At 36.5% G+C, this 27,982-nt stretch overlaps 1 protein-coding gene across 17 annotated transcripts; it reads left to right on the top strand.

The window, feature by feature from the left end:
• The first annotated feature begins 19 nt into the window (after positions 1–19).
• MSANTD2 (Myb/SANT DNA binding domain containing 2) lies at positions 20–27,067 on the top strand. 17 transcript variants are annotated; one of them, XR_008911341.1, is made up of 6 exons: positions 51–628; positions 19,536–19,580; positions 20,097–20,352; positions 21,868–21,928; positions 23,289–23,604; positions 25,542–25,680. XR_008911341.1 is itself a non-coding variant. In XM_007495062.3 (5 exons), exons 1-5 carry the CDS (start codon positions 116–118, stop codon positions 26,392–26,394), a joined length of 1,728 nt encoding a protein of 575 aa, XP_007495124.1. In that variant the 5' UTR covers positions 74–115; the 3' UTR covers positions 26,395–27,067. The 17 variants fall into 17 exon arrangements, 10 of the variants coding, with proteins under 10 accessions (XP_016289431.1, XP_016289430.1, XP_016289435.1 ...); XM_007495062.3 differs by lacking the exon at positions 23,289–23,604 and having other exon boundaries at positions 74–628; positions 25,542–27,067; XM_056794554.1 differs by lacking the exons at positions 51–628; positions 23,289–23,604 and adding an exon at positions 12,731–12,781 and having other exon boundaries at positions 15,970–19,580; positions 25,542–27,067.
• The last annotated feature ends 915 nt before the right edge of the window (positions 27,068–27,982 follow it).

Below are 27,982 nucleotides of genomic sequence, written 5' to 3'. Positions count from 1 at the left end.
AACCCGCTCACCAGCCCGCTAGCTCTAAAGAGAACAGCGAGTAGCTCCTGAAACCGCGGCGGCCGGATGTGGGGGTGCGTCACTTCCGGGCGGTGCAGCAGCGGCCGCTCGGAAGATGGCTGCGCCCTGTGGCTCGGAGCTGCCCACCGACTCGCCGCTGAAGATCCCCAAGATGGAGGTGCTATCCCCGGCCTCTCCGGGCGGTCTGAGCGACGGGAACCCATCCCTGTCCGACCCTTCCACGCCCAGCGGCGCATCCCCGCTCGGGCCCGGCAGCGCGGCTGGTTCGGGGGCAGCGGCGGCGGGGGCTGGGGCCGGGGGACTGGGACTGGGGGCCCGCAGCGCCGCCTCGTCCTCGGTCTCCTTCTCCCCCGGCGGCGGCGGTGGGGCCGCGGCTGCGGCCGCCGCCGCCTGCCGGGGCATGTCGTGGACCCCAGCCGAGACCAACGCGCTGATCGCTGTGTGGGGCAACGAGCGGCTGGTGGAGGCGCGGTACCAGCAGCTGGAGGGAGCCGGCACGGTGTTCGGCAGCAAGGCCCCCGGGCCAGCCATGTACGAGCGCGTGTCCCGGGCCCTGGCCGAGCTGGGCTACGAACGGACCCCCTCCCAGTGCCGGGAGCGCATCAAGGTAACCAGCCGCCCGGCCCAGGGCAGCGAACCAGATACACTGAGAGAAGGCGGGGAAGCCGGCCTCGGGGGGGCGGGGGCTGGGGCTGGGCTGTCCGCGGAGCTTCCCTCCGGGGCCAGGGGGCGGTTCGGATCTCCTCTGCCTTTTCTCTTCTCCCTTGGGGAGGGGATTTTTACAGGGGGCCCTCCAGGCCTCGGGTCTTTGGGTGTCTTATACGTCCCTATCGCCGCCGCCGCCCCCTTTTTCTAGCCAATTTGGATGCTCCTGCTCTCCGAAGTTGGTGGTTTTCATTGTGTGCTGGGCGGCTGTCCTCGAGCTGCAGGCGCCTCTCTCCCCCCTAGCACCGGGGCCCCTCGCTTTGTTCCACACTGAGGGGCTCCCAGGATCGGAGGCGGGGTTAGGGAAAGGGAGAGGAGGGGAGCTATGAGCTTCCATTCTAGGTTTTCCAATGAGTGATGGAGCCACACTCACAAAAAGCTCTGTAGTACTACTGGCCTTTGTGTCAGTTGCAGTACCTCCAACTTGAGCTGCCAGCGGGGCTAGTAAGATTCCAGATGCCTTGGAAAGAGCTGCTGGCAGCCCAACCTTGTATTGTTACCGTAGCAAGTTAGAGAGCACAGAGACACTCAGACTTGGAATTTGGCCGGAATGTGGAATAAGAACATTGTTTCCTTGGCAAAATATTTCTGATCAGGTCCCTTCATGAAACACATCCTTTTTTTCCCTACTGTCGGTAAATATCGAACTATATAATAACAGGCAGAAAGCCCCTTGGGTCTTAAGATTTCTCTTCATGCAGGCATTTTAACTTTTTATATCGGTTAGAAGTTTTTCAAAAAATGGTTCTTTACTAATTTACAGTTTTTAAACGTCCAGCTTTTTTGATAAATACTGAGTTGTATTTTAGTTGAATCAGTTCGTGATTGCAAACCTGTTGTGCTCATCAGAGTTAAGATTCGGACTAGGACTCATCTTTCCAAACTTCACTGATTGAAGGCTTTCTATTAATTTAGGGATGGTACCTACTCCGATTTCAGGTTCATTACAACTCTTAAAATTTGTGATCATACTAATGCTATTTTTCTCTTGTATTATTTATATGGCTTTTAAAGACAGTGGAAGAACTTTGTGAATTAGGGTTTAGGACCCAAATGCATCTAGAAAAAATATGATTTAGAAAATTTTGACTATGACCAAAACCAAAGATACTGCAAATCTGTTAGATGCCGGGACCCTGCCAACTTTTTCTGTTATTCTAAGTTGATTTTATTAGTAGTGTCTTTTACATTTGTTCAATAAAGCATTTACAGTGTTCAAGGCATTGTGCTAGCTGCTAGTAATATAGAGATACAATTTAATTGCTCCTCAGCCCTCAAGGGATTTACATTTTTATTTGCCCCAGGCATGCCTAAATAAGTAGACGGGGTGTGTGAGGTAAGGGGTAGAGGAGGCAAAGGACTGTTATAAGATATAGTACTGTACAAGAAGATTTGAGGAGAGATTATTTCTGTTGTTTTGTGAGAAATTTGAACTAGTTACCAAAAATAATGAACAAATAATAAGCCATATCCGTATTTGATAAAGGCAGTTAATAGTCATTGAAGTTAGAAATTTTGGGAGATCTCTATCTTTAATATATTTAGGGAATTAATTACTGTCAATGATGTGAAATACATCATCATTATCCGTTTAGGCTCCCCATTAGAGATATATCCAGACCTTGAAGTCTGATTACCTGAATTAGTTTGTAGGGAAATTTCAAGACTGATGGAAATTGTTGAGCATGCTGTGTCATCTTTGAATCTATTGAATAGGGACAATTGTGCTCTAAATCTACCTTTCTGAAATAGCAGAACGCTATTCTTTCAGTTTACTCCACTGTCCCAGTTTGAGAGAGATGAGCTAGTAAAGGAAATTCCATAATTGAAAAGAAAGTATCTTTACTTATCTATGCAAATGAAAATCACCAAAGTGTCCTCTCAAGTCTTTCATCTTTAAGGTCATTAAAAAAAAAAAAGACTTTTGTATCCTTTAGTTCTAACATAATATCTCTCCTCTTCTATTAAGTTCTACTCCTGTGTTTCTGGGCTGTGGAAATGACTCTTAAAGTCTAGAAAGTCCAGGCTAGAGGAACACAAGTTCTTGTAGGTTCTACCTCACTTGCTACGCTTTGGAATGTGAGGTGCTTGACAGACTATATGTATTATCCTAGAACTAGTCTAGCTTCAGATTCATTACTCTTTTGGTTACAGAATGATTAATTTTTTCAGTCTCAGCAACTTTTGAAGACCATCTCCTAAATAGAGGGTTTGGAAACTATGGAGAGAATTACACCTAAGGAATTCATAAATCCTTGAAGTATTGAAGTAATGCTACTCCACTTGCAACAATTCCTAAGTCAGGCAAGTGTTGCTAAGCTGCCTTTGTTAATTAATTTGTTTAATAGTAAGGGAGAATAAAAAGCTCTACTTCTTTTGTACTTTAATCAAAGCAATCCATACTTTACTAACAAATGACTAGACAGAAAATTTTGATAGGATGTTGAAAACATATTGAATTGTACTACTGAAAATACATTCAGAAATACATTTATCTTCATAAACATCTTTTAAGGGAAGTAATAGATTCAACAAACTTGAGGTTTTTAATTTTGATACAAGCAAATGACTAACCAAATGTGGAAACTAAGGGACTCTTTCCATAGATTAGAGTGGTTGATTTAACTTGTTATCTATTAAAAATTCACTGAAAAAGAAATTTGTGTAAGGCAGAAATGAAAATATACTTAATATAGTATGTCAAATTAGTGTAAATTGCAAGCCTTGGATAGATATTTTCCCAACCATCCTAAAATCTGTACCCTGATCCGGTAGGGTGAATTGTCTACTTGATAATTTTTAATTCATCATATCAAATAAAGACAGATATTGAGTTGATCCCAGTTGGATGTGGCTAATAATATTTAGTTTTCCAACATTCCATTTCAAGGACAAGACAGAATTTGGATTTGATGTAAATATCTGGCTATTGCTGCAAAGATCTGTTGATCTTTTAAAAACGATTCTAAACTCAAGTATAAATCAATACAAATAAATAAATATGCAAGCATTTTACATCACCTCCTTAGAATTTTATAAAGTAGAACCAAATAAATTAATACAATAAACTAGCAAAAATATGTCTTGCCTTTTTTCCAGTTCTATCTTAAGTTCACTAGCTTGGTTTTTGGCTTCTTTTTATATCATTGTACTCAATAATTGTAGTTCTGGTGACTTTTTTTTTAATCCTTACCTTCCATCTTAGAATCAATGCACAATGTATTGGTTCCAAGGCAGAAGAGCAATAAAGGCTAGGCGATGGGGGTTGTGACTTGTCCAAGGTCACACAGCATAGGAAGTATCTGAGGTCACATTTGAACCCAGGATTTCTGGTCCCTAGACCTAGCTCTCAATCCACTGAGCTACCTACCTTCTAATTCTGGTAATCTTGCTTTGTATTACTTTAAATAGATCTTTTGATATTTCCTTATATTTTTCATATTTGTCATTTGTGTAACACCTTTTTATGATATAATTTTCCACACTAAAGTTAGTGTGGAAATATTTAGTAATTTCATAAGATCTGACTATTACTATTATTTTCTTATGAAAAATATTCATTTGCCAAAAAAGATGAAAATACCTGTTCTTTAGGAGCCTAATTTTTACTTATTTCTTGGTCTTTGCAAGCCCATTTATTCACATCTGTTTATTGAATGAGTACTATGCATATATTTAAAATACTAAGTTCTCTGGGTGATACAAAGAAATATATTTAAGGGACTCCATGGTTTCATTAATATGGATGCTTTCTTAATTACAGAAGGTTTCAACAAAACCATGCCTTCTCATCCTGTACATTTGTTGTCTATGACCTCATAGGAGGACAAATCACCATAGAGGAGTTCCCCACCTTTCTGAACCCAGCCTTCCTCTAGCTTTGTAAATATCCTTTGTGTTATAGTATATACTTAGTATAATTTGTGTATATTGTATGTAACACTAGATCTGTGTACTTGTAATTTAATGAAATAAATACCTCCTCAGATTGAGTATAAAGTAGTATTTAGTTATTTCAAAGGATCTTCATATTATCTAATTTGATCCTTAAGAAGCCCTCTTGAAGTAGTTTTGTTTCCTCTGTGTTTTTCCAGATACACTGAATTCTTTCCTAAAGTAAGTTTTACAATCTATTTTGGAAGATAAAATACACCTGAAAAAGATGAGAAACAATACAAGTCAGTGAATTCACAATGTGTCTTAAAACAATACATAATTAAATTCTAATTGAGCAACTCATAATGAAGGCTATGTTCAGAAAAGAAGAGATAATGCCACAGTTCATACTATGTTAGCAATTCTTAGCTTTGACACTTTACCCAAGCTCTTTGAATTTATAAAAATCATTCACTATTGAGCCAGATGCTGCATTCACACTTCTAGTCAGTTAATCTGATGCACTGCAAAACTCATTCTCAAGTCCCATGTTTTTGGGTATTCTCCAAAAATTTGCCTCTTGAGAGTTGGCTTTATGCCCATGAAGCAGATGTGCACTTCTAGCTTGCTTACAAGATGAATGCAAGGTGAATGTGACATAAAAAACTTGTCTTTATTTTAAAATAGTGGGATGGGGTTTCTACTTACTAATCAAAATGAATAATTATTAAGGGCGATTTTTGGATTAATTAAAAATAATTGTCACAATACCTAGAAAAACTTATGATTCAATAGACAAATCACCACTTTGTCTTTAGTTTTAGCTGTCATTCCTAGCCATCTTTTCTGAGAATCAGTGATTTTTTTTTTAAATCAATGATTTTTAGGGCCAAAAGTTGCCTTTGCCCTTGAACATTTTAATTGGGTATGTATATATCCTTTTCTGGATTCTACAAAGACTATCTGCATTTTGATGTAAATTTTTCCAAGAACTCTCAAGTACTACCGAGGTATATATGATTTAATCAAACTTCTACTTTTTGCCTATTCTATTTAATTTAATCACCTCACAGTATATTCACTCTTAGGCTTGTCTTTTGAGACTGAGAGAGATATAGTGAGTGCCCAGAATGAGTAGACTGGTTAAAATATTGTCTCATACATTAAAAAAAACTTTTAAAATCATATCAATAGGCTTTTTTTTATGATTTGGGAATCATGAATGAGCAAGATTATGGGTTTACTTTTTAAACAAATTTATGAGGACTGATATAGAATTAAATACATTTGTTTTATTTTCAGAAAACCTAATATACAAAAAATAAACTTGTAAAGAATATAGACTAGGGAATTACTATGTAGATTTTAGAAGTATTTTTTCTCTTACAAAAGAATTCATCCTATTTTTTGTCACAAACTCCTTTGATTCCTATGGAACCTTCTCAAATGTTTTAAATACACAAAATACAATACATAGATTATTCAGAAAACTGATTATGTTTTAAAAGTTTTAAATGTTTAAAATGTTTTAAAAGTTCATGTATTTCAGATTAAGAAGGCTTGCTACATTTAAAGTCAATTTTTAAAATTCATGTACTAATAATACATAATTTTATTTAGCTGGTTACAAAGTACTTTCACACAAATTATCTCATTTCGTCTTTATAATAATTTTTTAGGTAGTTGGTATTATTCTCATTTTTACATACAAAGAAACTAAAGCTCGGGTTTAGTGAGTTGTCTGAGATCATATGACTTTTCAAGAAACAAATCTATTATGTAAAATGAGACTCATCTGAGTGTAATGACTTGCTACAGTTTGAATATTTTGACCCATTGTATTTAGTAAAGGGTTTAGGGGGCTTTTGAAAAAAAAATTCACTTTGAATTTGCTTTTTAGATTTTAATAAGAATATACCCAACATATTGTATAGAGGAACCCTGCCATACTCATCCCTTGTTATCAGAGATCACCATTTAGCAAGGAACTAGTATGGGATGAGTTTCAAATTGTAAGCTTGACTGTGAAAGTCCAGGAAGCACCAACAGAACTATTAATTAGAACTATTGGTTCTAATTAGATTGTCTGTAAAATTGATCTGCAGATATCACCTGGAAACCAATCAACTGAATTTTGTAAGAGTAGAGTATGAAGGACTTGTTATTTCTCTTTTGTCAGTTTTGTCCATTTCCATAACAGGTTCACTAGAGGGTATCATATGAAATTTACATCCAGATAGATATTGGCTATTATATCATCACATTGATCTGTACTCATACTTTATAGATTACTTTTAGAGCATAAGAAGTTACTTTTCAAAGTAACCGGTGCAAATGCAAACAAAAACAAGAAAGAAAAAAGTATAATGCTTAAAAGCAAGAAACTTGATGATGATAAGCTTTTAACTGGTTATCCTATTTGCACAGATGTTTAGTGCTATCTGTGTATGCGTCTGCAATATAACTGCTACAGTGATTTTTCTACCCTGTGTTGGAAATTGTTTACCAAAATGTTAATCTCTCCATGTAAACTTAATTAGTGCTGACTTTGGAGTCAGGGATTCTGAGTTCAAATTTTGTTTTTTACTACCTGAGTGACCCAAGGCAAATTACTTTACCTTTTTGGGGCTTCAGTTTCTTCATCTGTAAAATGAGAAGGGGTATTGGACTGGATAATCCCTTCATTGGCACCTTCCATCTCTTAACTCTGTGATCTCACTAAAACTTAATGAATTGGTTCTAATTTGTATATTTTTCATCTTAGCTTAGCTTCATCTCTTTATCTAAGTTTTTCCTATATTACCTGAATAACTGAAAGATGACCATTTCTTTACATTAGTATAGTTTCCCCATTTGTAGAAGAGAGCTGAATGAGATCCCACAGAAATGACATACATACTTCTCTAAGTCTTCCAAAAGCTTAATGTAGTGCTATGCCATATTGTTGCTCCCCGGGATTGGTTGTGACTGATTAGCTAACATTCTGATATTATACTTTTTAGGAGTTTCTTTTATCATTATAAACATATACACATTTCTAGCCCATTGTGTTAAAATAGTTAACTGTTCATTGAAACTGATCCTATAGGCAAAAATTTACCTGAATATAGTTATAGAGTTGTACCCTTTCTTTTGTAAACTTTATAGTTACAATTTATACACTCAGCCTTTATTATGTTATATTTTTAAAACTCTTAGCATTTATATTTAACCCTTCCCATTTCTGTGACTAAACCAAATATCTTTTTAATTCATAACAATTTAAATTTAATAAAAATTAATTCCTGAAGTGGAAAAAGCAGTTTTGATTTAAATTCACTTTAATTTTAATATCTGCAAATTCATTTCCTTACAAGAGAAGATTTGAATTGTAATTAAAGGAGGAGGATGACAGACTGGCACTTTTCTTGCTCATGATTTTGACCTTTCTGCTACTTTCGTACTTGGTGGTGCAATTGAGAGTGCTGGGCCTGGGGTCAGAAAGACCCAAGTTCAAATGTGGCCCCAGATATTACCAAATACCCTGGGCAGGTTATTTAACTTGGCATATAGTAAGTGTTTAATAAATGTTTATTGGTTAATGGTAGACTTAACTCTTTTGCTCCAGTTTCCCTGACTAAAATAGGGATCATAATGGCTCCTGCTCTGCAGAGTGGTTGAGGTTCAAATGAGATAATATTTGTAAAAGTGCTTAGCATACTGTCCAGCAGATGGTAGGAGGTATAGAAATGCTTATTTCCATTGTTTCTCCCTTTTCTCCCCTATTTTAAAATGTCATTAATATATCTACCTACTTTAGAGAAACTTGACACAATTCTGAACTTTTTTAAGGGAAGATTTTATATAAATATTTAGAAAGTTTATGGGACAAATGATCTTTATTATTCATATGACTTAGGAGTTAGTCTTTGATGGTTTTTGAGGACATAATGAGAAATCCCAGTTTTCTCTGCTGAATTAAACTTAATGTACTTATTTTTTCTATTGAGTATTTCTTTCCCCTGTATATCCAACTGCCTCTGGATAACTAGCAGCACAGTTCTAGTTTCTTATGATAAGTAAGCTTTAATCTGAGTTTTATTTCTTACAATGCTGTTAGAGTAAGAAGACATGTAGATAAGTATATTTCACTTTAGAGTATAAGTGACAAGTGTACAAAGAGGACAAAGTAGATCATATGAAGAAGAGGTCATGCGTAATATGGGAGGTATGAGCTGCCTTAGCTTTGTATTACTTATATCATCTTTGACAAGTCATTTAACCTTTTTGAACCTTTCATCTTTAAAAAAAAAAAAAGAGGCAATTAGACTAAGGTCCCTCTATAAATCCTATCATCCTAAGTCTTGGTCTGTGTACTTTCCTTTTTGATCTTCTTGCCCAAGTCTTGAAAAATCTACACATTGAAGAGTTCCAAGTTTTCTAATATAATTTCTCAGGTATCAGGGTTCTTTTTTGAATTATAAGACAGAGCTCTTCACTAAAATTATCTTTAATTTATGGATGGCAATTTATTGAAGCAAGTGGTGTTAGGGCTGGATTGCCCTACTATAAAAACATAGGTAGGCAAAGTAAATTAAAAAATTAAATAGTGATATTCTTTAAATGTAAAAAAAAGAAAAATGTCATTCATGTTTTGGGTTGAAATCCTGTTCTGAACAATCTTTGTTAAAAAACAGTGGCTTTGTAGGTTAAAATAGTTCATCTAGTTTATGATCAAGAAACACTAGACAGTGCTATAATGGTAGATCTCTGGTGTTACATTTTAGGCTGGTGATTGAACAAAATTTAGCAAAAAATAGGATTTTCACATATGGGAAGCACTTGAAATTTAATGCTTTCCTTGTCTATGCTTACAGTGTTTTAGGTAGTAATATTAGGTATATTTGTAATAGATATCAAATTTAGATTAGGAGCATAGAAATTTCTTTGAGTATTACTTATAGGGTACATCAGCAGGACAGAAGATATCTAGTAATGTATTGGCATACTTTTTAGTATATATATATATTTAGCAATAGTGCTGAAAGTGGAATGACATGGCAGATGATGTAAAAAGTTTGAGATGAGGTAGCAGAAGGTTCCTTCAGATTATTGATATAGTTAACTGTTGGTGACAGCTTGTAAAGTAGCTACCTCAGATGGCTGAACTTCTCTGTTCCCAATGTATGTGATCATTCAAGGATTTCATCTCCCAAAATAACTGTTATATTCCAAAGAATCCCTTAAATATTAACTCAGACTTGCACATTAAGCTTGGGCCATGTGTAGCTCACTGCTGGTACTAATTGGCTAAGAGATAACTAGTAACATATATATATTTGAGATATTGATTCAGTTTATAGAATGTATGTTTGCTAGCTCATTACTGTATTGTGCATATTTTGTTGGAGTTAAATCGGAATGATAGTGTTGATATACATATGGATATCAGGAACCATTACAGTGACTTCATAGGTTCTATAGCTTGCCCATAAATCATTGATATCCTCTATCAGTTTGCTTACTTTTCTCCACCTTTTCCTAATAGCATCTCTGTCTTGTTTGAAAATGTCTCATCAAGAAGGGCATACTCTTTAGTTCTACTTTTTTTTCTGTATTCAATAATATTCTTCATTTCTGTTGAAAATATTTGATAATACTTGTTTCCCTATTGTTTTTCTAGCATTTTTTTCTGGGTAGACTCCCCTATTGTCCTTTTATTTTGTGCCTTGAAAGTATTGATGAAGAGTTCAAAGAATACCATCATAGTATTTCTTCCTTAAAAAGCCTCTAATAAGTCCTTACTATAAGATCTTTACTGGGATAATTTAGTAGAAAGGACATAGGATTTGGAATCAGAGATCCTAGATTTGAGTCCCAGGTCTGCTATTTACGATTTATGCATGTGAGAGACCTTGGGCAAATCACTTCACATTTCTGGGCCTCAGTTTCCTTATCTGTAAAATTTAAAGTTTAAATTAGATTAGGGTTTCTTAACATGAGGACCCAGTATGTGTATGCCTATGTACATGTATTTCAATATTAGTTCCATTCCTTTGAAATTCTTTGTATTTAAAAAAGATTCTGAAAAGGAATCCCTAGGCTTCATCAGACTGCCAAAAGTATCTATAACCCCAAAAGAACTATTAGATTAATTTTAGGTCTCTTCCAGTTCTAAATACTGAAGACCTATGCTCATTGTTTTAGTAGGAGACTTTGGAAGTTGAAGTGTATCCCTGATATCTTTTTCCTATCTCTTTAAAAATAATAAATAAAACTTGTGATTAGCTCTTGAGGCAAAAGAGGATATTGGCTCTTATAGTAATCCACAGTCTCCTTTCCTCAAGAATTCTCTCAGAAATCAAAATAGACATACACCTAATAAGTCCAGAAAACACCCCCATTAAACCAGTTAGCTAAAGAGGAGAGTCAGGTATTGACTGGTTATCAAAGCTGACACTGGATACAATGGAACAAGATTCATATCCTACTTGTGTCTACTACCTGTATGATTTGGAGATTAAGTCATTTAACCTCCCTGAATCTCAGATTCCTCCTTTGTAAAATAAGGGAAAACATGAAATGACCTCTGAATATTCTTCAAGCTCTGGATCTATGATCCTGCTAAACTTCTCTTAGGAAGATTTTATTGACAACTAAGAGAACAAATGGATATCTAGGAGTAATTGGTATTATATCTTATGAAGATTGTGGTGACAACTGAAAGAAAAATGTAGAAATAGAGGCTGTATGTAGGTGAACTTGCACAGAGGCAGATTTAAACTTAATGTAAGAAAAACTTCCTTATAATTAATGACATGGGTTGCTCAGGATGTTGTAGGTTTCTCCTCAGTAGAGATTTTAAGCAAAGATTGAATACTCATTTGTGAGGATTTTTGTAGAGAAGATTTTGGAGTCAAGTACAAGTTAGGGTAGATGGACTCTTATATCCTTTCCATCTTTGTGAATAAGGCAATGATCGTGGCATCTATGTTCCCAGAAAAATTTCAGCTCTGGACAGTTCCCCAAAGTTACTAAAGCTTTAAACAAGAAACTTTTTGACAATGGTTGTCATTTTTCAACTTGACCTTATAAAACCATAGGGTAGAAATCAGCTGATTCCTTCATTTTTATAGTAAGAATAGGTTTTTTATTTGTTTGTTTGTTTTTAGTTCTTTAACCCATGTTTCAAATATAAGAAGCTGCAAGGTTTGGATGACTTATTTGAAAACTGTTATACAGTTCTTTCATGCTTCAGGTAGGAATCATGTTACATGATCCCTAAAGTCCCTTCGAACTTTGAAATCCCATCATTCAGCCAACCTTCTTGGAATTAAAATATAGTATTTCATTGCTAAAGAAACAGTTTTCAGAGATTATAGGTACTGTCTAAACAGTCTTCCTAGATATCGTTTGCTTTGAGGAAATGAATTTATTTTCTTGTTACACTTATGCCTAGTTTTTTCTACCTTTTTTGCTCCTACTTTTCTTAATGGGTTTTAAGAAACTCTTACTATTCTCAGATTTTGTTCTGTAGTATACCAACAATTGTGTAGCAGAAGAACAGAGACATATCCAACTTTAATCTAGCCAGATAACTCAGATGAAGTTGACTATGGTCTAAGAAAACTTTCTGCTAATAATTACTTTCATTTCTTACCTAGAAAAATTCCATTTCTTCCCTTTGCTCCTCTTCCCTTAATTTAAAATTAGCTTCTAAGGATTTTTAAAAATTCTTAAATATTTAAGATATTTTTTAAAATTCTAAGGAATTTTTGAAAAATCCAGTCATAATTTAACTATTAAACATTATGTCATCTTTTAATACCAGCCAAAAACCTTTTTGGGGAAGTGTCTACTTGATGTAATTGGAGCCTGTGTTGCAATCCAAAATTCTCTCACCCCTCTTCCTCCCCTGGAAAGGATTTTTTAAAAAAAATTATATTGTGAATTTGCATAGTAAAAGAGAAATTTGGCAACTCTTACAGCCTTTGCAGCTGCAAAATCCACCAGTTCCCAGACATCAACAGTCCACAAGAATTTATCTGGGAGACAACCCTGGCTCTCCCTCAGGGTGTGGAGGCCTGGGCAGCATGGCGATGGAGACCTTTGTGAAAGATATCAAGCCCAGGACTTAAGAACCTGAATCTCATCTTCATTGTGCTAGAGACAGGCCGAGTGACAAGACAAAAGACATGAGGTGAGGATCTGCAAAGTAGCAGACAAAACAGGTAGCATCAATATATCTATTTGGGATGATATTGACAACCTGATCCATCCTGGGGACATAATCCGACTCACCAGGGGGTATGCTTCAGTTTTAAAGGCTTTCTGACCCTCTACACTGACCATGGGGGTGACTTACAGAAGATTGGAGAATTCTGTATGGTTTATTCTGAGGGCCCCAACTTCAGCAAGTCAGACCCTGAGTAGAATGCCCAGCAGCTCCCCAGCAAGATGGTACAGAACGAAAACACCTCTGCCACTTCCCAGCCTCCAGCTGGCCCTCCTGCAGCCTCTCCAGCCTCTGAGAGTCAGAATGGGAATGGCCTAACCATTCCCCTCCCCACCCTGGCCCAGGCAGTGGTTCCCATTCATCCCTTGCCCCACTTCACTCTGCCAGCACCCGAACCACTGGAAGTCAGCCTAGCCACAATCTGCTTTTGCTGGCACTCCAAGCCCCTCCTCTAACCCTGTCAGCAATGGCAAAGAGATCCGGATAAGCAGCAAGAGATAGACACGTTTCTTTCTCCCTCACCGAGGACAACCCTCTTACATGTCTCCCCACTAAGAAAAAAGACTGACTCCTGGGAGCTAGCTGTGTATATGGCAGTATATTTTAGCCTGAACCTTCTGGGATAATATTTGAAAGGGCAGTTTTCTTCCCCTATTTCTTAAACTGAATCCCTTTGCTTAAGTGAGAATAATTTGTCTCCTGCTCCTTCACTCTGAGCACTCAAAATCTCTTTTACCATTTTTAGAAACCAAACTTGGAGTGAATATGAGTGTGTGTGATAAAAGGGAATTGACCTCTGCCTTCCTCTAATATATATTTCTACCCTGAGGGAGGAAATGGAATTTAGCTGGTTTATTAAATTTACTTAGCCCCATATCTGTTTTTCTGACCATATCCAGCCTTTGCCTGTCACTGACTAAACTACTGGTCTTAAGAGTACAAATATCTACCTGCAGCAACTCCCTGAAGCAGTTCCATATCATTAGGATTAATACTGTGTTTGTAATTCTGAAATTGGAAGACAGATTAAGGCTTTACACTGTAACTACTTAGGAAGGTAGACAAAATATATTTTAATTTTGCTTATCACTAGAGATGAAAATGTTTGTGAGATTACCATGCATTGTATTCCTAAATATTTCACTATCCTGAATATCCTCTAGGTAATTTTTCCAAAATTGGAATTGCCCACTCATTTAAGATAACTGATGACATGTTACATTGGATAAATTGTGAAGTCACATAATGAATAAATTTAGCATTACCATTTAATTGTTGCAAAAGAAAAAAAAGTGCCCAGCAGATATTTCTGTACCTGCAAGTTATATGAAAATATTTTAATTAAATCATAGTATGTACTTCTTCTAGTAAAAATTTTGGGATTTGCCTGAGAACAAGAAAATTTTGAACATTTTTCCCCTAGACTGAATGCTGCTCATTCTGAGCCAGCTGCTGATATCAGAGGCTGAATATGTAAGTAGAAGTCAAATTCACTCTCAAGATCTAGATTCTACCCTGAGTATTGTGACACTGGGCCTTTTCATTTGTAATAAGGCAGTTTAGTATGAAGACCTATTGGGCCTCTTGCCCACATGCTATACTATTTTCTAAGCAGTAAATTCTAGGTGATCTGGAGAGGGGGAAAAGAAGAGTCGAGTATCTGTTGTCATATATATGAAACCTTTTTCCATTTTAGCCAGTAACTTGACATGTTGTATTGGCTGTTCACAGGCCCCAGAACTACATTGTTTTCTTCATAATGCAGTTTTGTGCTCATATAAATGACAAAATGACATAGAGGTGATTGACAGCATCACAGGATTAGACATGTAACTATATTGAAAACAATAGGGGAGCAGGGCAAAACTTGAGACCTTGGTATAAACCTTTTGCTAGTATGGATAAACTTTGATGTGTTTGCTGATCATTAGTTAGAACTCCAAAAAATTCAATAAATAAATTGCCAGAAGTTTGTGCCCTGTATTCTTATGATCTTTCTTGTCCATGTTGAAATAAGTTTGTTTTCCCTTAACAGCTGGTAATTGAAACCTTTCCTCTGCTAACTTTGGTGATCACACTAAGAAAATGTGATGAAGAATGAACCTTTTAGTATAACTTAAAAGATTTTTTAAAACATACTTCTTAAAAACAACTAATCATGCAATGGTTTGTTTTTACCTCTTTTTTTGGAAAGTGCCCTCACTCTTATTTTTTGAGTAATGATATGAGAAAGTTAATAGGCTGGCATTGTTAGAAAGCTAGGGAAATATTTTTAAATGATATGGGTGATTTGGTGCCTTGAAGAGTTATAGCTATTTTAGACATAGGTATTTCTTTGGTTCTTAGAAAGTAAATTATTGGATATTTTCCCCAAGGTTGATTTTTCCTGATTCTAATGGAATAGAGAGAATCCATGTGATTTATAAAGATTTGTTTGCAAATAAAAAGTATTATATTTTTAATAATTTGACCAAAAAAAGGAAACCACATGGATAATTTTCAGTTGACAAAAGATTAAGATATAACCTAATCCCCATCTATTGTGGGCATTCTATAACTACCTGTGAAAGCCTGTTTCACTACTTTTTTTTTTAATAAATGTTTCCTACTATTGCAGCTCGGCTATCCTTCCTACAATTTGACTTAGTTTTTCATCTGATATCTGAGACTTAACAAGAATGATCATTCCAATGTCTTCCAAATACCACATTTACCTATGTGTGGCTATTGTGGCCCACTCTTCCTACTTCTTATTGAATGCTCTTTTTCACCTGTAGCCACTTCTCATAGATCAGTGGTTTTGTTATGGTTTAATTCTTTTCTGATTATATGTAAAATGGAGCAAACTTTGAGAAAATGATTGTGTTGATAGCAGAATTGGTGAAATTCCACCCTACTTTATGAATTTGCTCAGTTCCCTTTATGTTCTGCCAGGCTTGGAAAGAACTTATTTCTTTGCACAATTCAAAATCCAGGGAAAGATTATAGGAGATATGAGGGGAAATGAACCCTATTCCCACCCAAAAAGTATCTTATATAATGTCAGGAAGGGCTGTGATGAAACCACTGCCCTACTTGTAGATCTTATTTTTCCAAGCTTTTCATTATTTTATTTGCCCTTTTCTGAACTCTACAATTTCCCTCTCTTGTAGCTGGTGCGATGCCCAGAACTGAATGCTGTGCTCCAGCTGTTGCCTCACCGGTGCTGAATAGAGAGGAAGAGCCACCTTCATAGCTTACATGTGATTCCTCTGCTTATACAACCCAATACTGGATTTACTTATTTTGGCAAGAGAGTTGCATTGTGCACTGTATTTAATGTTTCGTGTACTGTAACCCTGGGTCTTTCTCTGCATTGCTACTGTTAAACCCAAATCCTGCCAATCTCAATTCCTGCTTCTGTTTTACTCAGATAGACTGCTTTGCATTCATCCACAATGAATGTCATCTTCTTGTTCTTTCATTTTCTTTTCCTTTAATCTTAAAATTGGCCAAAAAATTAACTATATCCTATAAGTTGTCAGTCGTCTTTTTCTCCCTACTTTGGTAGTGGGGCATTTAAAAAATCTTTTCTTTGATTCTCTCTTTTTAAAATCCTCACATAATTGGCCTGGTAGACTTCAATAAGAGTTCACTTGGCTTTTCTTCTGAACTCAGTACCAAAGCATTCACACCTGTGATTTGAACATCTGATCAAATGGATATGTTAGTGCTCATATAGTCATAATTTTTTTTAAAGTTGTTCAAGATATAAGATAATATGTGACTGTTAACAGTTTTCCCCATAGGAACAATCATGTGCATATGTAGTTTTTTGTGGAAATATCTGATAGTAAGTAATGATGCTGACTTTATTCCATTTTGGATATTTTCTGTCCCTTGGAAAAGTGAATCCTCTAATAGGTTTAAATAAATTTCCTTTTCCTCAATTTTAGTTCACTTAAAAACTTTCTGAACCTAAGTTACTATGATTTCTGAGATGGGATAAAAGACAGAAGGGAGGAAGGAGGCCAAGGGAGAGACAAACATCTCTTCTTACAGTCAAAATAACTTTCCTAAGAGAGCCTAGAATGAAGTTCTTGCCAGATTTGGCCTGTCAGCAAGTGAAATGGGACTTCTTCCGGAGAATCATTAAGGTTCCCATTCCTAGATTCTGGAGAATTGTCATTTTAGCATCAGGTCTTAGGCTAGGGCATTTCCCCAAATTCTTTTTTTTTTCAGTATGTATTTTTTATATTATATCTCTTAACTAATCTTTTGTAGTTAGGAAGGTCCACTTTTTCCTGGTCAGGGTGTATGTGATAAGAGTAGAAGCTCTCTCCCTCCTATATATCCACCCCAAATCCCTTGGCTTAGTTTTATCATAGAGTTTCTCAGTGTTAGAAAAGCTGATTTCTGAGTTTTAATGTTTTCTTCAAGTATGGAAACATGATCTGTCTTGATGAACATGCCTTACATATTTTATATGAAAAGTATGAAATCTTCTTGGTTCTTTGGTCCATGCTAGAGACCAGCAAGGCACTTCTGCTTTTAAACACTTCCTGAAATAAGTACATTTCTTGAGAGAATTGAAGCCATATTTACCTGGAGGCATCATGGTACAATAGAAAGAAGATTGGGCATAGGATTAGAAGGTTCAAATCCTGTCTCTGATGCTTGCTACTTGTGTAGCACTTAACCTCCCCTGGGCCTCAGTTTCTTCATCTGTAAAATAAGGAGGTTGGAATAAATGATCTCTGAGTTCTAGTTCTAGATCTATTTTCCTGATTAGTTTTGACATTTTCTTATATTATCACATTCCCAATATATTTACTTATTCAGCATCTTTGACCCTGAAATTAAATGTTTCTTTTACACATCAGCTATAACAAGCAGATATATAGCAATTGTTAGGCCCTCTTGATTGAAAGAGATCAAGTCACTGAAAGGTTAGACACTTGGCCAGTTTTTCCATAAGCAGATCTGGAACTCCTCAACTATTGTATAACTGTTAGATTTTACTGCTTTCTTCATATACATTTACATAAACCTTATGAAATGCCAAGTTTAGCTGACTACAATTTAGTGGCTACATAGATGGTAAAAGAGCCTGTTTTGTGGTTTCCCACCATTCTTGGTATCAGATATTGGTGGCTTTTCTTAGGTCTGTATTATATCCTGGTGGTTTTGGTGTGCCTAAGTTACTTTTCTTTATGGAGATGACAGTTTTATTCCTTGGTTTCCCAAATTGTCATCAGCAATAGTTCTGGCTGGGATATTTTATGTAAGTGAATGCTTTTTTTAGGGACAGCTTGGAAGGAGCGAGCAACAACATGGTTTCTGTCTCCATTTATGGTCTTAGAGGGTAAAAGGAACTTGGTTGGGGATCTCCATTTACAGCCCTTGGAGGGACTGAAAAGGGTGGTTTGGGTTTTCTTGGAGGCAGGAACATAACACTGTAAGATTTTTTAAAATGTTGGCTGAGGATATTTGTATTTCAAATTCCAATCTTTGTAAGGAGGGCATAGTGCACTGGGGTGGGGGAATATTTTGAGTTTTGAATGAGAGAATTTTTGCTTGTACTTGTCTTCTTAGATTCAAAGGCTTGCTCACTGATAGCTTTCTGAAGTCCAGTTGTTTTTTATTTTTTTATTTTTTTATTTAAGCCCTGGGCAGTCTTGGGGCCTGAGATGCTAATGAAGACGATCATATCTAATGGAATTGTGGTTGTTGTGCTCCTTGTAAAAAGAAAAGACTTTAGTCCCTTAAAGAGTTCATGTGAGGTACCAAAAGAGATCCTGAAGAAGGTTGAAATAAGTAGAGATGTAGTTATGCAGGGAAGAGAAATGCTAGTTTTTAGGATGGACTGTGCATTTCATCATGTTTATCATGCTTACCATTGTACATATATGTGTCTGACTTCAATTGAACTATTTTGAAGTGAAAAATAAATTCTCCTTTTGTAGGTTGTCAACCATTGTTTGAAGCTTTTGAAGCTCACTGAAGGCCCTGTAAAAGATTATCAAGAGTTTTGGTTGGAGTCATTGACTTATGGGATTTAGCCTTATATCTAAAAGAGAAATTTATAGTCCTACTTAAAGCCTTCAAATTAATTCAGAAATAAACCAGCTATGCATAGTTGGATATAAAAGTACTTAGAAATCACAGGGAATAAGGGTATGTTGGGTGGACTGGGCTGGTGGTATCTCTTCGGGAAACTGCTCCTGAAGTTAAACATTAGAAAATAGAATGGCTATTGAAGGGGATTAAAATTGGGGTAGGAATCTAACCAACTGGGTTTGAAAGTTGATACCAAATCTTTACTTTACTCTTTTAAATAACATATTATAGGCTGTACCAATAGGCTGTAGGATACAGTGCTGTTCATAAAAAATGTGATGAAGATCATCCAAATAACAGCTCCTGTTCTTAAAAATTGAAAGGGATGAACTCTAGAAGACAATAGCCTAAATATATCTGTGTACCTGTATGACATTTTCTTTGCTCTATATAGTAATGTAACAGAAAAGGAAATAAAGCATATTCCCTTCCAACTCCCCTAAAAAATAAAACAATTAGTGACCTTTATTTCTTCATTTTAGTTGACAGTTTGGGTCTCAAGTTAGACTATAGTGCTTTAGGTTCAATATTAGACCATTAGTATACTATTTCTTGATAAATGATATGTTAGATTGGGAATTTGGAGTATTATTGATTTGACCTCTATTTTAAATTTCAGCAGCTTCCCAAGAGACAGAATGAGTTAGTAAGGAATTCAGACTATGTAAGTAATATATTTTACTAGCTAATTAGTTTAGGCAATTGTTTTTTACCTGTATTCCTCCTTAACCTAGAGTAAGGAAGGTTGTATTCTTTGCTTTGGGGAATTCTTTTCTCTGTCCTCTTCCCTCACCTTTTCCAAATTCTGGGCACAAATAGCAGCTGTACTCTCTCTTCTGTGGCAGGTGTGCATCCTATTGGCTGGCTGGTACTTCTTGGTTGTTTTTTAATGGGGGAGGAGGGATAAAATGTATGTATCGGGGACATGCTATGATGTAATGTTTCTTGTTTTATAATGGATAATTAACTGCAAAACTGTTGTTTGAACTGTAATGTGTTTGAGTTATTGCTGAATATAGTGTTTTTCTAATATAATGAATGAAAATGAAATCTAGCATTTCTATAACAATGTGTCTGTGTTTGTCTGTTTGTGTCTGTTTGATAGTAATTAATATCTGTGGTCCATACCTGGAAGAGGAAGTACAGATTTAAAGGAATAACAAAAGACTTTGTGTCTTAGACCCTTCGCAGGTGTTACAGTCGGGTGAAAGAACATGGTGTTGGGAAAAGAAAGAGCAGTTACACATTTGAACAGTTGGAACAGGTGTTTGGTCAGGGAGGATGGGATGCTCAGCCCTGCCAGCCTGTACTTATTAACAGTAGTGGCTTGTACCAGGAGCTGGAGTCAGATGGCAGCACTATGGAGGATTATTCACAGGAGGACTGGGGAAACCACAGTCAGGATCTACATGGCTATCCAACAGATCAGGAATTGGGTAAGAGAGCCATTATCTACCCTTATATACATACTGCTATAGATATCCTGGACTATGTCCTAGTACCATTCAAACTGTTGGCACTAAGCCTGTGACTAGCTTTTTGTGGGCAGATATGTGTATCTCCAATTGGGCCATAAACTGTCATTTGTAGCATGGTTTTTCTATTGATGATTAAGGTATCAGCAAGATTCTTCACACTGTGGAAGTCTTGAATTCAGAGCTATTCAATTTTTACATTTAGCATACTTATAATTCCAGGATAATTACAAAATTTATTGGCTATTAGGTTCCATATTGTTTTAAGTATTTTTTCCTTCATTTGGAAAAAAATAATGAAATTTTGATTATCCTTTTTGGCTTTTGAACTTAAGTATGGATAAAGGTCCTTGCCAGGTTTCTATTTGGCTGAAAAAGGTAAGGTTCTTCAAATGTCTTGGAAAAGTCCTGAAAAGGGTAATTTATTCAAATGACTATTTGAATTAAATTATCATATGCTTATTCCAGTTAGTTAGTGGTATGGCTGCAAGTAGCTCCAACAACTTCAGTGGCTTATCTGTCTGATTATAGAAGTTAGAAATCGAAAACGTTTTCTTTAAATCTAGATCCATTAGGTCTAGTCAAGAGGTCTTTTTAAAAACATTTAACTCTAATCATTATTTTATGAGAGCCCTTTTGCAGCCACTATTTGTCAACTAAGTTATATAATTGGAACTCATACTATGACCAAAACTCTGTTGCCTCATGTTAAGGTACTCAAAGAAATTTCTGTGAAATGTATCTAGAGCCATCCACACTTTTGTGGTAAGCTTAGCACAAACCCTTTTTAAACTGCTTGTGTAAAATCTCGATGTCAGAAAAATACTGAATGAAAAAGTGAGAATTAGATGCTGATTTAATTCTGAATTTTAAAATAGTGTTTAAATATTGATTAAGAGAAAAAAGAAAAATAATGCTAAATGCATGAAAAGGGACTTGATTTAGTAAGAAAGGAAAACAGATAATACACTTAAATTACAGAGAGTATTTAACCACATTTTATTTTTGAAGCACATTACTAAGGCTAAATTATTTTGATAGATTAATTCACTAAAACCTTTGAAAAAATTATGAGGTACACATTTGGGAAGTCTTTTGATATTGGAGAAATAAATTGCTTTGAAAAAATCTACATGGAAAATCCAAGTTGAACAGAATTATTTTCATACTTGTGCTTTTAAAATCATGTTCACGGTGAAATGAAGCTTTAATCTCCTAGCTAGAAATCCATTGGTGACCTTGAAGAATCTTGTACATGTAGAGCTGGTTTCTGATCTTGCATATAAATGTATGCATCTCATTATTTGGGGGATATATTTATAAATCTGGCATTGAACTACAGCAGTATTTGACACTAGAATTAAGGCCCAGCATTTGAAAACATAGTACCAACAGTAAAGATACTGTTACATATCTGCATAAATATATGTCATAGATTAACAAAGTATAATTCATCTTCAAAACTTTGCCTTTCAGATGAAATGCCTGTCACAAAGAGAACATTAAAAATAAAACAAGAGTCTTCTGAAGAAGCACAGTAAGTAGCTGTTTCACCTTGCCACAAAGTGCATCTCCCTAGGGATGATGAATATTGAGAGAAATTCAGAAACTCTTACATGTGTGCAAAATCATAGCTGTACCACTAAGGAAGCATATTTATGCATCTCTTGCCTTTCTCCATATCATTATCCCTAGAGGTCATCTTCAAATGCTGGGAATTTTACATCTACAAAGGAGAAATTCATTATAAAATGAAAATAAAAGGTGTGTGTATGTGTCTGCTAGAGTGTGTGGGTGTTGAATGCTTTGATGTTTAAACATTCAGAAATGAAGCAAAGGGGTCTTGAGTCTAGAAGGAATAGTAGTAGAACAAAAAGGACTCTAAACTCTTCTATTACATCTTAAGTTACATTTTGTAAAAACAAATGACCTATTAACTCATTTGGGAAGCAAAGAAAGCAATTAGTAGAGAGGAGAATGAACAAGGCTTTGAGCCTTTGATGGTGGCCCCAGTGACCTGATACTCCCTCAAGAGCCTGGTATTTTCTGTTATGTTAAATATTTCAACTCTAGGATGTCAGTAACATGTAAGGGATTTATTCTCTTTAATGTTCATGAGTGATGTATTAAGTATAATTATTGATGAGAGAAAAAAATGAAGAAACAGACAATTATGGGAAAGTAAATGTCCCAACATGTAATCTTGACATCATCTGAGAAGATGGTGGGAAGAAGTGGAGAGAAAGTGGCAAGAAGAAATTGCTGTGGTAGTGACCAGTTTAGTGAAGAGAGACTAGATGTTTTCCCTCAGGAATCTCCCCTCCCTGCCTTTGGACAACTGCCTTGCTTTGGCTTCTTAGAACAGTTCCTCTGGGATCAGAACATTAACCACCAGGTCTAACGCCATAGCTGTAGAGGGTGGATAGTGGAATTTTGAACTAATTGATCTTGAACTACCTTATGAAGAAGCAAATATCCTGTTACTAGATGTCTTCAAGTAGATGGTAAATGACCATTTGTCAAGGATGTTGTAGAGGGCAGTTTTCCTTAACAATATTAGACTAGAGGACCTTTGAAATCACTTCCACTTCTTAAGATCTTGTTTTAGTGGCCAATTCTGATTAATATTCTAATGAGCTGTTAAGAAAATTGCAATAGAACAAGAATAAATTATTTTAAACGTAAACTGAGTAAGTTTGGAAGTATCCCTTGACTAGATTTAGGTTTCATCTTTTATAACTGTAGAACTAAAGTGTCCCAAAAGAAAGGAAACACTTTATTTCTACAATTTTTAAAGTGAAATTTAACAAGTCCTTAGTCCATCCCTTCCCATACCCCACCCCACTCCCAAAAAAGCCATTGGCTCTTTCACTAAAATGTCCCACCTCTCCCTTTAGCCACCAGAGATCTACAGGGGAGGCCCTGCAGTTGGTGTAACTGGGGCTGAACTCAAACTGCACAGAATCGGTGCCACCAACCTCAACCTTTTCCTGTTGTTGGAACTCCGGAGTCCAGGAAAAACGACAAACAGATCGCAGGGACTATTTGAATAACTCTGGGTCTAGCTCCCCGTTTGTGCTCCATAGCTCCGAAGAGCTGATGTGAGCCCTAGGAGCTCCAGGCTGAGATCAGATCAGCAGGGCAGGAAACTGACCGGCTCTGCAGAGATCTCCAAGCTGTGCCGCCTCCTCTCTCCAGGTCACACCCCACACGGTGAGAGATTTGAAGAGGTTCCTCTCAGGGTGTTCACTCTACAGTGCAGGGGTCTCTTCAGAACTGCTCCCTGCAGTGTCTGACTGCAACATTATCGATGGTATAGGGCTATGACAATGCTGAACAAATTATCTTCATTTGTGAAGTTGTATTATTTTCCCCTGTAGACACAGAAGGGCTTAACCAAGTTAGCTATCATAAGTTGCAGTAAAATATGCCATTCTTCAACCATAAAGATGATGCTACCCAATCCATCATCAGAAGAATGTATGCTTTAAGTTGTTTTTCAATAAGAGGAATGGCTTTATGTTAAACCATTCACACTTTGTTGCTTGGTCTTCCTTATGATCTAATAAAATGCATTTGAAAGATAGCTGACTGGGATAGGAATTTGCAAGACTAGCCATGGAACAGTTTTTCTCTGTTCAAAGCTAATTTTCTCATCCAGAGATAGAACACAGGACCTTGGCCTTGAGAGCACCAAGAACTATACAAATAATCATTAGATGCCTACTATGTTCCCAAGTAGTAAGGTATTTATATAAATACACACACACACACACACACACACACACACACATATATATTACACACACATCTACACACACACACTCATATATATGTGTGTGTGTGTGTGTGTGGAAGGAATAGATGTTAATCTCTAATAATGCAGCAGGTGAATTTAGGTGGGCCATTTTCATTTATTGGGAATTATGAAAGACTAAGAAAAAAGGTTCTCCACACTGAAGGTCTCTAACCTCCAGGTGAAGATGAAGCAGTTTATGAACTCTTTTATCAAACAAAGGACAACTGATAGGGGAACAGATTTTATGTCTGGTCATGTGTAGTTTGGGGACGATACACATGGATGTTGTTCAAAGAGTGTTCAGCCTGATAGGAATATCTCAAAGGGCCACAATTCTCTCTCCTCTTCCTCCAAAGAACTGCTAGTAATCAGGTGTGCACATCTTTACTCTTCGCCTACGTTTGACTGTGTGTGAGTGTGGTAGTCCAACATATTGCAAATAGAATCTACAATTAGCATATAGCTAAGTAATTCTTACAGAATGGTAAATCATTATAGCTCATGAATTCCAGTAAAACAAGGTCTTAGCTACTGCTGTAAATGAGACCAGTCAAGAAAAGTACTCAACTTACTACATCCCCTTGACCAACCCAGCATGGATCATTTGCTACTTCAAGTTAAGCAACATATGAAATAATAATTTCCCAGGTTTTCTTTTTTGTCTTGTGTGTTCACGCAATTTCTTCACTGCTGTTGTCTCTCAAATTCTTTCCCAGAACAATCTTAGTGTATACTTTCACATCTGTTCCAACACTCTTTAATCTTACCCCTAATGTCTGTTTTTGTTAGGATTAATGGCTTCTTCTAAATGTAGGTTTTTCCCACATATATTCATTCTTTTGACTTAATGTTGTGCTAAATTAGCTGACAGTGCTTATTGGTAAGATATTAAGATGTGTTATATTTTAAATCGTTTTTGAAAAAGCAAGAAACTATTATCTTTATATCTCTTGTTGGTCAGAGGACTTGAATGGGTCACATGGCAGGTACAGTCCAGGTTAGTTTGGTTAATGTATCAGAAATACCAGGTTTGGACTATAAATGATTTTAAGTGGCACTATATATGTTTCCAAGTACAGTATTTCTCACCTTTACCTGGAATGAAAGCTCATAATGCTCACCATTACTTTACATTATTGATAGCTGCTTTTTGATGTCTTTTATTTCTGAAATCTGATTTTATCAAAAGATATTTTATTAAATCACCTATACTAGAGACGGGTGATTGAAATCTTCCCATCTCTGCTTCCTTTAATTCCACAAAAGGTGACTGTTATTCATATCTCTTTTATATGAAAATTGTGGTCCTGTGATCCTCTGTCCACCTGAATTTTTTTTGTTTTTGTTTTAGGAAGCGTGACATTATGCAAAATATTGTGCAGATTTTGGAATCGGTACAGTTAAAATGGGAACTGTTTCAGAGCTGGACAGACTTTTCCAGACTCCATCTTTCTAACAAACTGGCCATTTTTGGCATTGGCTACAATACTCGTTGGAAAGAGGATATCCGTTACCACTATGCTGAAATCAGCTCCCAGGTGCCTCTTGGCAAGCGTCTTCGAGAGTACTTCAATTCGGAGAAACCTGAAGGCCGGATTATTATGACACGAGTACAGAAAATGAACTGGAAAAATGTTTATTATAAATTCTTAGAAATCACAATTAGTGAAGCCAGATGCCTGGAGTTGCATATGGAGATTGACTGGATACCTATTGCTCACTCCAAACCAACTGGTGGGAACGTTGTTCAATATTTATTGCCAGGAGGCATTCCAAAAAGCCCAGGCCTTTATGCTATTGGCTATGAAGAATGTATTGAGAGACCACTTTCACCCCATATGGAACGTCGTACACAGGACCTAGGAAAGGAAGGCCGAGGAGACACAGAAACTCTCGCATCACAGGCTTCCTTACAGGTGGACATGGAGTCTACCCGCATTATCTATTGCTACCTTGGGATTGCTGAGGTTCGGACTCTGCAGCAATGCTTGTTTTTACATTTCCAAGCAAACACTAAAACCTTCAGCAAAGATTGGGTTGGTATCAATGGTTTTTTGTCCCAGAACTGCATTGTGGAACCTGGTGTGTCCCCTAAGTCCATTTATATCAAATTTGTGGAAGTAGAAAGGGACTTTCTTTCCGCTGGCTCTTTAGTGGAGTGCCTGGAAAAAGCCATCGGATATCCTTTAAAATTTAACAACTGATTTCCATCCTTCATAAGGATTTGGGCTTTTGTTGCCCTTCTTCTCCCTACCCATATCTGCCTCTCCCATACACCCACTGCCATTGGACTCTTCATGGAAATTGTCTTTCCACAGTTGGGCCAGTACAACTTTAAAGGAATCAAAGTGGACTTCAAGGAAGAAGCAAAAAACCACTCCTGAAAAATGCTCATTCTGAGCAAGCAAGACACAATGAACTTTCAGGGTGGGTCAGCTGGTTTCTTTTTTTTTTTTAAACAATTTTTAAAATTATATGGATTTTAGAGCCCTGATATAAACAACTGTAGGTACATTCCACATTGGACCGAACTTATACTTTAAGTTTCATATGAAATTGAAAAACTGTATTTTTTTCACAATGTTTCATTTTTACACATCTCTCTATGTCTATATAAGTGTTATTTACAGCCCTGAATAAATAAGCAATAGATAATGGCAAGTTAAATCTTGAGTCACATTAAATGAGATTTTTTTCAGTACTATTCTGTACTGTTACACATAATTTAGAGTTCGTTTTTTAACCTGTTTTACTATTTACAGCCAATGTTGCCTGGAAAAAAAACAACCCCATTTATTTTGTGATGTATTCACTTTTCTAGTTGTGTTACCATATCAACTTGCTTTTTTACATTAAAACAACTCATGGCCTTTTGGAGTAATATTTCGGCTTTTTGTAGCACAGTGCTCTCCTAAGTAGCTGAAACTCTAAGTTCCTAATTTGTTACTTAGAATACATAGGACAAGGGCAAAAACAGGGTATCTTGCCTTTTTGTAAGGCTTTGATTCTCTGTTCCCTGCTGGCTGCTACCATTATGTGGCAGAATACCCTGTAAACCTGGATTTATTTTTGCCACAAGAGGGGGTATTTCTCAATTAAACAACATTTGAAATAGTTATTATATACATAACATCTGTGCTGTGAAAGGTATAAAAGTTTAATAAACACATGGGCCTTCTTTCATGGTGATTATAATCTAAGAAGGGATACAACTCTAAAATATAAGTTCATAAAAAACAAGTAATTGTATTAAATGAAAGAAAAATATTTCCCTTTTAGGCAAACCAGGGAATACTTCATAAGAGGAGGGGAGGTAACATTTGAAATGAGTCTTGAGGGACAGGCAGTATTTCAGTAGGCAGAGATGGTAGAGAGGACATTCGAGGTACAGAAAATAGCATGAATGAGACTTAGAGACAGGAAAAGCACATAGCACATATAAAGGTAATTAACAGTCAGTCACTGGGGATTTATTAAGTACCTAGTATATATCAGCCACTGTGCTTATTAGCACTGGGTGTGTAAAGAAAGGCAAAAGATAGTCCCTGCTCTCAAGGAGTGTCACAGGAATGAGGGAGACAACATACAAACAAGTTCTACAGGATAAATTAGGAATAATCATCAGAAAGAAGGCTCTAGCTTTAAGGGGAACTGAGAAAGGCTTCTTGCAATAGGTGAAGTTTTAGCTGGGATTTAAAGGAAATCAGAAGGCAGAAATGAGGCAGAGAATTTTTCCTGGAATCAGCTGGTGGAATGTCCAGTGTGGAGAAAAAGACCAGTTTTACTCAGTAC

The sequence above is a fragment of the Monodelphis domestica genome, chromosome 4, assembly GCF_027887165.1.
Source record: "Monodelphis domestica isolate mMonDom1 chromosome 4, mMonDom1.pri, whole genome shotgun sequence".
NCBI classification, from domain to species: Eukaryota; Metazoa; Chordata; class Mammalia; order Didelphimorphia; family Didelphidae; genus Monodelphis; species Monodelphis domestica.
The sequence above is the reverse complement of the archived record's forward strand: the minus strand, read 5'-3'. Positions and strand labels throughout refer to the sequence as shown.